Source organism: Cucurbita pepo, chromosome LG14, assembly GCF_002806865.2.
Source record: "Cucurbita pepo subsp. pepo cultivar mu-cu-16 chromosome LG14, ASM280686v2, whole genome shotgun sequence".
Lineage (NCBI taxonomy): Eukaryota > Viridiplantae > Streptophyta > Magnoliopsida > Cucurbitales > Cucurbitaceae > Cucurbita > Cucurbita pepo.
In genome coordinates, this window is record NC_036651.1 from 4,499,223 (window position 1) to 4,511,422 (window position 12,200).

At 31.7% G+C, this 12,200-nt stretch overlaps 1 protein-coding gene, 1 non-coding gene and 1 pseudogene across 2 annotated transcripts; 1 reads left to right on the forward strand and 2 right to left on the reverse strand.

Moving 5' to 3' along the window:
• Positions 1–1,093: 1,093 nt before the first annotated feature.
• On the reverse strand, positions 1,094–1,290 carry LOC111810976. Its single transcript, XR_002817491.1, has one exon. It is a non-coding gene; the product is annotated as a U2 spliceosomal RNA (small nuclear RNA).
• Positions 1,291–2,634: 1,344 nt separating this feature from the next.
• LOC111809747 lies at positions 2,635–4,962 on the reverse strand. Its single transcript, XM_023696153.1, has 3 exons — positions 4,757–4,962; positions 3,210–3,415; positions 2,635–3,117 (listed from the first exon to the last, which is right to left on the reverse strand). The coding sequence occupies exons 1-3, from the start codon at positions 4,844–4,846 to the stop codon at positions 2,859–2,861; spliced, it is 555 nt and encodes a 184-aa protein (XP_023551921.1). The 5' UTR covers positions 4,847–4,962; the 3' UTR covers positions 2,635–2,858.
• Positions 4,963–9,286: 4,324 nt separating this feature from the next.
• On the forward strand, positions 9,287–11,747 carry LOC111810423 (annotated as a pseudogene).
• Positions 11,748–12,200: the final 453 nt, after the last annotated feature.

Genomic DNA, 12,200 nt, shown 5'->3' on the forward strand with positions numbered 1-12,200 from the left:
GTAAAACTCTTAAAATAATTCTTTTAAAAGTGATGTTAAGATTTAGCTTTTAAATTAAATGAAAACTGGAGATGAAATTGGTATCAACTGGGGCTTTGCAATTTAACTTTCAATCTCTTTTTTTCTTACCCATCGAATATTTATTTATCTATTCATGATAAGTTTAGTTTATATTGGGTAATAAATCATTTTAGATGTTATTCTCGAGTTTAAATCTATGACATGTAGGGAGGTAAGTATACTTTTAAGAATATTTAAGTTCACGACTTAAAAGATCGAATAAATTGATGCTCTATTGGATTAGAATATTTGGAGACTCGTTGTTGAATCCCTAATGTGCCCTCTTGAAACGAGAAAATAAAAAATATCAATTAAAATACTATATAATTTTTTCATTTAAAAATAAATGAGTATTTATGGATTGAAATTGAGTGAGTCTAAATAAGATAATTTTTTTAACTTAAATAACATTTATGAGGTAATAAATTTTTTAACCTAAATAACGTTTTATTATCTAATAAATTCAATGAAACTATGAAATATTGGGTTGAATTATGGTCCCTTATTCAGATTTTTGTTTTAATAAAAGTAAAATATTAATAAATAAAATATATAAAATAAATAATGAATTAAGATAGGTAATCCACTTTCAATATTTAAAAAAAAAACACATTTCAAATACAGAGAATAAATAATTGAAAAGGAATTAACTAAAATTATAATAAATATGTGTACATAAATAATCTAACCATTTTAATACAAACTCATTTTCATTTATTTAAAATTCGACATAACAAAGATAAAATTTTAAGTTAATAAAAATAAAATTATTTAGATCATTGATTGAATTATTTAAAAACATAATAGACTACAAGAACAACATTCAAGAGAATATATACATATATATTCAATTTAACTTCAAGTGAATATTAACTTAAAAAACTGGGGGAATTAAATCAATCTTCGATCCACTAAGTCACGTGCACAAATCAACTAAAAAAAATCTAATGTCTAGTATTTGAAAAATCAACTTCCTAAGATTTTACCGTAGAGACTCATTTGAAAATTCCAGAAATTACCTTGGACTGATAATTAAGGGCGCGCCAGGCCCAAGCAATAGTGCAAGACTTTGGCGACGCTCGAGAGCCCCAGCAGCAAGCTGCTGTATACGGGCTCCTCCCCGTTAAAAATTAATTTAATATCATGTGGGCCGATGGCCCACGTATCAGATATTAAACTGATAAGAACAGATACTACACTTGATCTTAGCCAAAAGGCCGAGAAAGGTATGCTTTAAACCAACTTGCTTTCCTCCTTTTATAGCTAATTTTAGTCTGCTGCTTTCAGCACAAGCGATGTGGGACTGCCAATCAGTTCATTAGGGACCCACAAATTATATTATTTAATTTCATGAAGTAATATGGGTTGCTCGGGAGTATTTTATATGAAAATTGACTTACGATGATTGAAAATCCTGTCTTTTTCATATCCATACGATTGAGTCTTTGGATTTCCGAAATAGTGTAAAAAGAGGTGCTTCGAATCATTATTATTTGACTTAGACCTGTTCTAAAAAAGTCGAGCCATTTCGAATGGTTCTTTTTAATCCCAAACAAGTTAGGATTAGATCTAAATTTGCCATTGAATTTGAGGGAAGGTCTACTTTCGTCTTGGACAAATTTTTATTTTAGTTTTGACCTATTCTGTGAGATCCAATATTACCTATAACATTAGTCTCGCTCTCAATTTAAAAAGTTAGGGAGCTAGGCCTCAATCTATAAAAAAAATCTACTTTAGAGTCGGGAGCATGTCTATGATATCACTTATTAGCTATGCACAGCTAAATCTTTGTTATAAATAACATGATATTGTTCATTTTAAGCGTATGCTCTCATGACGAAAATGTTGTAAATTGTTAAGAAGAATCGTGACCATTTTTGGTACGTTCTCCTCTCCTATGCATGAACCTATTGGAATTCATTTGGTTCATCTCCCATATCGATACATGAATCATCTTGATTCACGTATAACATTAATATTGCTACGCCTATATAAATATTTGTCTAGCATTGTTTCGAAATGTGGAGTCATTCCATTTTGTGTTTTGTGAGAAATACACTTTGGTTATAGTGATTAACTACCACCCACCCGTAGATGTAGAGAAATTTCTTCTCTCCAAATCACGTAAATCTTTGTCTCTCTTTATTTAATTTATATTTATGGGTATGTGAGTACGATCGATTTTGCTTCCACTTCCGCTACAACAATTAGTATCAGAACACTATAAGTATGGCATTAGCGTATAACAGAAAAGTATACTTTAGTCGTCGAAATGGACCTATATAATTGATTTGCACGTGAAACCTATGATTAAGCTTTACAAAAAGAGGTGATAAAATGGAGCTGTAGCACGTGATATCTACCCTCATATATAAATAATAATAATAATAATAATAATATATTAAATTTTAAATTTACACTAAATTAAGTTATAAAAAGATATATAGATATATATTTAATTCCATAATTTTTATTATTATTATTATTTAAGCTACCTATACTTGGAGTATAACATAAAATATTAATTACATACAATTTACTGGGAAAATAAACAAAAGGATGAAAGAATAAGAATAAGAAACATTATCCTGCAACATAAATCTTCATTTTCTAGCAATGTTTTTCTGATACCGACACGAAGACATCGACCACGGAGTTTCGTTGAAACATAGAACGGTAGAGAAAGACGACAACCTATAGGCTTCTATAAACTGGATTGAAAGCTACAAACCGTGTAATGTAAGGCAAAACTATATCGAAACAGAACGTGATCGAAAAAACGACATTTACAACGAATCTCATCGGTACGAACTCATGCCGATGCCAGTGTCTTTGTTGTGTGATTGGAAGCTCTCCCGGGCCCTCGAGTAGCAAACGTAGTAAGACTGCGAAACAATGGAAGTTAAGAAAATGAAAGCTGCTCCTGCAGCAAACACTCCTCTTCTCAGCATTTGACAAGAGGGAGGAGTATCAGTAAGCAATGTTCTGTACTTGGTGTGGTATGCATTCCTAGCAGAACCCGCGAGTACGCAAATCTCGGCGATTAAAAAGAACACCCTGAAACAGATTATTTCATATCAGTAGACAATATCATACTATTGTACAAAAATTTGATGTCGTAACATGTTAGTTTGCTCGACTCGACTTACCAGCAAGTTATGAAGAGAATGATGGCCCAAGCCCTCGAACCGCCCGGACTCAGAGGCTTACCGCAGCAAAAGCAGCGGCTAGCCACCATTATGAGGATCTGGCTAGCCATCAGGAAGAGAAATGCTCCAACTCCTAAGCCAGTTGAAATGTCTGAGTCATATACACAATAGTTTCTTTTGGCATCAGAGTCTTCAACTATCTTTGCCTGTGAAATCATTTCAAATCAAATGGGATTAAAATAATTATGAACTCTTTAGAACATTCAAAGTTGTTAGAGGTAAATATCTTGTCCTTCGTAGAACAGATAAGAATACAAAGTACTTCAACTAAATCTTTTACAAAAAGAAGACAATTATTGACCTTTCAAACAGTTCCCCACTGAGTTATGAGTTTGGCTGTTCTTGTTGGGAGCAGGTAAAGAAAGTGAGGGGAAAGTAATGGCTTGTGGGTCAAAAACAAACAATGTGGGACCTCAGAATATCAGATCTGCCTTTGAAGAAGAATTCATCTTTAGATTTGTCTTTGAGATCCATTAGATATGTGAGAACGAAACATTGTTTATAAGGGTGTGAAAACCTCTCCCTAGTAGACGCGTTTTAAAACTTTGAAGGGAAGCTCAGACAAGGGGTGATGTGCCAACAAGGAGGCTGAGACTCAAACAGGGGTGGACATGAGGCGGTGTACTAGCAAGAACGCTAGGCTCGGAAGGGGGTGGATTGGTGGTCCTACATTGATTAGAGAAGGGAACGAGTGCCAACGAGGATGTTGGGCTCTAAACGGGGTGGATTGTGAGATCTCTAAACGAAGTATTCTTTCAACGCATTTTAAAACGTTGAGGGGAAGCCAAAAGAGAAAGTCCAAAAAGGACAATATCTGTTACGAGTGGGTGGGGTTAGGCTCTTACAAAATCTCTCCTTAAAGCAATCACAACCTAGTGATTAAGCATCCTTAAACGAAAGAGTAGTCTTTCAAGATTTGCAAATCTCACGTCGAAGAAGGTTCATAGAATCTCCTTCTCCGCCCCGAATAATATCGGTGCCACGGTTAAGCATCCTTACATGAAAAGAGTAGTTTTTCAAGATTTGTTATGGTATATCACAATCCCAATAACAGAACCCTATTAGAATCGCACAACAACACACCCTCAATCTAGAAGAACATAAACAACACAAATAAAGAACACAAAGAACTGCATTGAAATGATGTGCTATCATTCACAAGAAGTTTCTGTGTGAACAGGACAATTGGTGTTTAAAAAGACCAATAAAAGCAGATCTGAGCACTTTTCCAGCTGAAACAAAACACTTATCTTTGTTTGGTCACTGAGAAAACTAGCAGGAACGTTCTAAATCCCTTAAACCTAAAAACCCAATGTTCATATTCCGTCTCTGTATTCAGAACCCATATTAAGAACCAAATGAACTAAGCAAACCCAGAAGAGAAAGGCCATAAATCACCAAGATTTGAAGTAAAGCCACAAACTTTCACTGAAATATGCAACAATAAAGCGAAGTAAAGAGAGAGGGGAAAAGAGTAAGAGCTTTACAGTGCTTCTCCTTTGCTCAGCTGCAATGGCTAACCCAAAAGCGATGACATCAAACACAAAGACCAAGAGAAGGAGTAGCTTTGACGCCATTGTTGAGCAGATTAAGAGCTTCGCAGATCTGTTTCTTTCTTGAAAGCCTTTTTCTAATTTCTATTCTGCCCTCTCTTTAAGAACAGAGGACTAAGTCTAGTAGCAGCAGCAGCAGGTTGTCTTTAAAATTCTTTGCAAAAAGCAACAGATAATTGAAAACAATGACCAAATACCAAAAAAGTCCAGATGGCATTTCTGTAATACAATGTGTGTCGACTGGGACTGAGGGCAAATCTGTAATTTCAGTATTAAACTCTTTTCTTTTTTGTGCCACTCCAGAAAATGTGTGAGATATTTTTTTAATAAAAAAAGTTAAATTAATTAAAAATATATATCATTTAACTTTAAATATTATCTAAAAGAATATATGATCCTTAAAAGTAATTTTTATAATACCCTTAAAACCTTCCAATAAAAATATTATTAACCCTTTTTGATATTTTTATTAATTTAACTTAAAAAAAAATAAATAATAAATTAGGTAGATAGATCAGGTATAAGAACACCACCCCATTTTAAAAAATTTACTCGATTTTTTTTTTAATAAAATCACTTAGGTTCAACATTTAGCCTCGAACCATGCAATGGGTCGTCAACGAATTAAGTATAGTTTTTTTTTTCTTTTGCGTATCCATTGTTCTAATAGAGTCATGACGATTACCATATCTCCAAGTTCCACACATAATACAACATGAACTCATTCATATGAGTAAACGATAGTAAAATTCTTCACAAATTTGAGCAACATTGTCGGTATAATCGAACGGTAAGAATTAATCTCGATACATGTTAAATACATAAAAAATAGGGATTCATGAATAATTGAGGTATATGTTGATATATCGGTGAAAAGTTACATATATTAGTATTTAATATTGATGTCGCTTGATGTATTTTTCGACTAGTATACCCGTATACATGGGTAGGATTTGTCATTTTGTGGAAAGTCGAGCAAAGTAAAGTTATTAACAAGAAAAATATAAGTTCTGGTTTCTCAAGAACAATTTTCTTATTTGTCTCTTCAATTTATTGTAAAAGTCTACTGCGTTTTCAACCAGTGGTATCATAGCCGAAGAAGCTCACCATCCTGTAGATTGTGCTACTGTGGAAAAATGGATTTTTAAAGAATAGTGCTGAGTCTAATTCGAAACCTTGTTGAAAGTGCAAATGAGAAAAATTGCAGCGGATATGAGGTGGCTAAGCAAGATGGCTTGCTTACGAGGTTGATTTGGATACAAAAGACAAAATCGAACTTTTATTAAAGATAAATTGGTGACACTAGTCTAAACTAATCAAGTAAATGATCTTACTATCAGTATGATTATATTTGATGTTGTGTGTTGACACGTTTCATATATTTGATACGTGTGAATTGTTTATGAAACAATATGACGATGATATGCTATGTATATGTTATAATATGTGAATGGTATGATAACTCTTATGGTATGATGTATTCAATGATATGTTTGAGATAAGATATGAGAAGTATGCGATAAACGTAATGTAACGATACGACTAAGATATGTTCATAAAACGACATGATTAGGATACGTTCATGCAACGGTATAACTAGGATACGTTCATGAAATGATATGAGTAAAATACGTTCATGAAACGATATGGTTAAGATACATTTAGGAAACGATATGACTAAGATATGTCATGAAATGATATGACTCTGAGATGTATAAGAACGATAAGACTATGACAAATTTAGGAAACGTTATGACTAGGATATGCATATGGAGCAATATGGTATGATATGATATGTGAATGACGGATATTTATTTATTTATTGTGATATGATATATGAATGACATGATATATGTTATGATATGATGTATTATGATACGATATGTTACGAAGTGATATGTGTAAGGCATACACGGGTTATATTATATGATTGTTGTGATATATGATATGTATAGGATGAGAATTATTATCCTGGAAGCATGGAAACGCTATGATATGACATATGTATGCAATATGAATGGTATGAAATGGTTGACATGTATTCTCGTTCGAATAAATATTTATATACGAATATAAGTGAATTACGCGTATATATTGATGAAAGTGATCGCTTACTTTCAAAATAATAATTCCAAATTCTTTCATAAAAATATTTTCATTCGATCCGTACTCTACAAGTTATCATAAACAAATCAAATTTTAAATATTTGTTGAAATGCGTATCAAATTTCTAAATCTACTCCCAAACATATATTTAAACAACGAACATAATTCATATTTAATTGAATCTCTTATTTTTAAATATTCGACCAAACGTAATTATATATTATTTCTATTTTTCTCTCGTCCTTTTACTTAGAAAATTTGGACATATTTCCTGGTAAAAAATATAAATTCTTTTACAATTTTCTCATTGTCTACTAACGGGAGTTCGAACTATAAGAATCATATTAAATAATTGACTTTGATTAATTAAATAATATGATGTTCATATAAACTATGACTTGACCACTTAATTATAGAACTCGAACGTAAATTTGTTAGTCACGTTCAACTTACTATTCAATTAATTTCTCGTTCAAGAAGAAGAATAAAATAAGGAGTATTATTATTTTTGTAAAAAAAAAAAAAAAAAACTCTCAATACCTAACTTTTTTAGTGGAGTCAAATACTTTAAATAATTATTCAATTTTTTTTTTTTAAAAAATATAATAATCTAAGGAGACTAATACAAACCCAGGAATTAAAATATAATGGTATAAAAATTTTAAGTAATAAAATGAGATAAATAAAATTTATATGTAAAGAAGGAGACCAAAAATAAAAATGGGTTGAAATTATTTTAATAATAGAAGACGGAAAAAGGAAAGAAGAACGTACTTTAGGGATTAAAAACAAAAAGGGAAAAGAATAAAGGGGACTTCCTTGAAAAAGGACCATTTAAAAAAGGGAGGAAATATAAAATAACAAAAAGTTAGGGGTTGATATGAAATTTTAAAAAAACAGAGGGACTGCATTGAGAATATAAAAAGTATCCAAAATATTTTAAAACTAAAACTAGAGATGGGCTTTGAAATTTTCTATTTATTTTGATGGAGATTGAGTTGATAATTTTATGTCAGAATTTGTAGATTAAATTAGAAGTATTTTTTTATTTATTATTTTTTAATATAATTTTATTAAAAATTTGTAAAAATATCTTAATAAATAAATATATTTTATAAATATATATATATATATATATATAATTAACTAATTTCTAAAAGGTTAAATTTTTATAATACATAGTAACTTATAATAACAAGTAAAAAAATTTACATCCTAATTTTAGTTATTAGAGTTTTAAAACTAACTTATTTTTAATTTAGTAAAAAAGAGAAATATTATATATATTAAAGTCGGGATGAGAAATATATTTTGGTCTCTGACTCTATTTATCTAACAAGAAAAAAAAAACGTTCTTCACTTTTTCCTTCCTTCTTTGCCTAAATGAATAATTTTCACCCATTTTAGATGAATAAAATGGACGTCTCTCGTTTAAAATGAAAAATAACTTGTTTTTAGTAGACATAAATAAATCAATAAAAAGGGAAATTTTTATTAGCCCAAAACTAAGAAATAACAAAAAAGAAAATAAAAAATAAAAAATTAAAATTTAAAAATTCGAGTCAATTCGCAGGTTGACATTTTTTTTGTCACATCAAACTCGACCCACAGAGTTACAACTTAATCCTATTTTATTATACTATTAAGATTATTACGAAGATTAAAAATATTTGACGTTTGTAGCCAGCGTTAATCTTGTGAATATTTAATATTTAAACTTTAGAGATTTTACTTTATAAGATTTTTTTTATTTTAAAAAAAAAAAATCTAACCACCCAACAAAGAAAACATAGGGTTGAATTGGGAACTCTATTAGAATTGCTCTGGTCACCAACTCAATTCTAAGAAAATTTACCAACCCAACCTAATATATATACATTTCGGAGTTGCTCGAGTCACCAACTCAGGTTTAAAAAATTTTACCAACCCACCCAACCCGTAAACACTTCAAAATTACTCGAGTCGCCAATTCAGATGTAAAAAAATTTTAGTAACCCAACCCAACTCGTATAAAGACGGGCAAAACGAATGAAAAAAATTGGGCGTTGAGGAAGGGGGAGAGATTGAATTACGTAGACAAAGGTACAGCCCCATTTTAAAATTTTACTTTATAAAGCCAACAGTACTTCCATTTTACTCCGTCAAACCTTAATTTTACTTTCCTGGCGCTTTCAAAAAAAACAAAAAAAAAACAAAAAATTCGTGTCAATTCAAATCTAAAATATTTCCCGTTTGAATTTCAAATGAAACGTCTTAATTCTCCAACCATTTTCCTTGTTTCATTTACATTCAAATTACATATAAAAACCCCAACATTTCCTGTTTCCATCCTCAACCCCAACCTCCCTCTCACCATGATGAACCGCATGTCCGCCGTCGCCAACATTACGCCAAGGCAGTTTCTAGCTCATCTTGGCAACAACCACATGCCTATCGTCAAGCCCTGCGACGTCTTCATAAACCACAGAGGCGTCGACACCAAAAAGACAGTGGCGGCGTTGCTGTACGACAGGCTCGTCCGAATGAACCTCCGCCCCTTTCTAGACTACAAGAATTTGAAGCCTGGGGAGAAGCTGTTCGATGAAATTCATGGCGCCATTAGGCACTGCAAAGTTGGCGTGGCTGTGTTCTCGCCTCGCTATTGTGAGTCTTACTTTTGCCTACATGAGTTGGCCATGATCATCGACTCCAACAAGAAGCTCATTCCCATCTTCTGTGATATCAAACCATCTGAGCTTCGTATTCAGGGTGACAATGATTATGAAACAGATGAGCTTAGCCGGTTCAATTGGGCTCTCCAACAAGCTAAGCAGTTTGAGGGCCTCAAATTTAATTCCTTTAAAGAGTAAGATTAATATATTTTTCATATATATTATAGTATTTAATTTCATTTAATTTCATTTATTTCTCTATGTTTTTTTTTAGGACATTACCCGAAGTTGTGACCAAGATATCAAATGTTGTGATCAGAAATTTGGTAGAGATGGGGTGAAAGGAAGATGAAGTAGGCCAACATCTAACACTTATTATTCTTTTGTATAACATCCTCACAAACAAAATGTATCATGATGTATAATAACAATAATAATAATAATAAATTTAAATTTTTGGTGTACTTTTGTTTCAATTTGATCAAATCTAACCTTAAACTTGAAATAGATATGGTCTGTTTTGACTCATTACATGTTGTTGGATGATGAAAGAATGTTGTTGAATGATGAAAGTCCCACATCCGCTAATTTAGGAAATGATCATGGATTTATAAACAGAAGAATATTCTCTCCATCGCTTTTTGTTGAAGCCCAAAGTAAAGCCATGAGAGCTTATGTTTCAATATCATAACATTGTGGAGAGTCGTGTTCGTCTAACATAGTATCAGAGTCATGCCCTAAACTTAGTCGTGCCCAATAAGATTGTCTTATTGGGTAATTCCTCAAATGTCGTAAACTTAGTCGTGCCCAAGTTGTGCCCAATAATATTGTCTTATTGGGTAATTCCTTAAATGTCGAACAAAGGACTTCAAAATTGAATTTGTTAAACTATCTCAAGATATTTACAAAATTGAATATATGGATAATAAAATAAAATAAAAATATTTTATTCAAATAAATTTGAGGAAACCAAGGGGCAAAATGGTAGTTTCGCATTTTATTTAAATTAAAAAAAGAGGAAATTCTGGAATTTCTAATGAAAGTCGGTTAATTGGAGGATTTAGCCGTTAATTGGAGGGAGATTAAGGAAAATTATTTCTTAATTTAATTTAATTTTTTTTTAATTTTGAAGTTTCCACCCAAAATTTATGAAAGTACGGTGAAATTAGGGCTTTTGAAGTTTGTGATCGTCAATTATGAAAGTTTTTAATTCTAAACTATATCAAAATTCAACTCTAAAACTTTTATATTTGTAATTAAAAACTTTTTCATCTGTCACCCACCGAATATTCGAGTTGAAATTCGGTTAAAATAAACGTAGAATAATAAAAAGAAAATAAAAATAAAAGTGGAGGATGTCCACGGGGCCGGGCGGATACATGACAATCTTCCTCATCCCCATCCTCGCCATCATCTGGCCCGGTAGGAACCGTCGCTTCTAATATTTAGTTCACAAAAGTTGAATCAATTATACTATTAGGTCTCATGTATGTCATATATCTATATCTCGTAGGTACTCGAGGAACAACCTAATTTTCCGCAACTCATGGGCTCATCTTAAGGCAAGGAACGCTCTCGTCTTATATTGAATCACTCAGTATTAGGGGTTAGCCGAAAAAATCTTAATAAGCCCTACATAACACCCTTATCGGATAGGGAGCAACCTCCGTGCCTACCAACTATCATATTTTTGTATGGTCCCCTTGCTCTCATCCGCTCAAGTCTAAAAGATCTAACGTAGCATTATACATCTTTGGTAAGACAAGATTCAACTCTCTGATGATACCAACTTGTAATGGTACGAATGTGGACTCCCATTAACTGTACAATTATTGGGCTTAATCCTATTGGGCCAGTGATGATATTTTAAAACATCGAGGCTTAATTCCACGATGACTTAGAGAATTATGTCGATGACTTAGGAGCGTGGTTATGACAATTCATCACCCCTCGATCGAGTCGGCTTTTCTATATGTTCCATAAGGTATTATTGCCCCTAAATGTTTATTGGTTGGATTAAGTATCTATATATGATGTCTCAGTTGGAAGCAGATGATACTCATCCGATCCATGTCCCAACTCTAGAGGGCTGTGTAAAGATGGAGACTTTCCTGCAGTCCATTGTTGCGTTGGTGGCCATGCTTATTGTATATCATCTTATTGCTTAAAATTGCTTAAATAGAGTTAATTTAATTTGTACATGATTTAGTTTTTGCACGATTTATTAGTGGTTCAAAAGCGTTTGTGCTTGAAGTACTATTTGGTTCGGTTATAGTGTTATTTATTTCGTTACTTTTTGCTTCCATAATTTATTTTAGTGTGCTTTAATTGAGAGTCAAAACTAACCATAGTTAACTTACATAAATCTTACCACTCCAAAATTCTAATTAATATGTGGCCAAAAGTGTCAAAAAATCTCTGTTGGAAGGAAGTGGATATATATATATATATATATATATATATATATATATTTTGTGTAAAATGTCATAAATGTTTTTTTATTTAATTTAGTCATTAACTATATACCATATATATAACAAACAAAAAAAAAAAAAAAAAAAAAAATTTGGTCATTTAATTTATAACCATTTCAATTAATATCTTATTTATTTTAGTTTGGA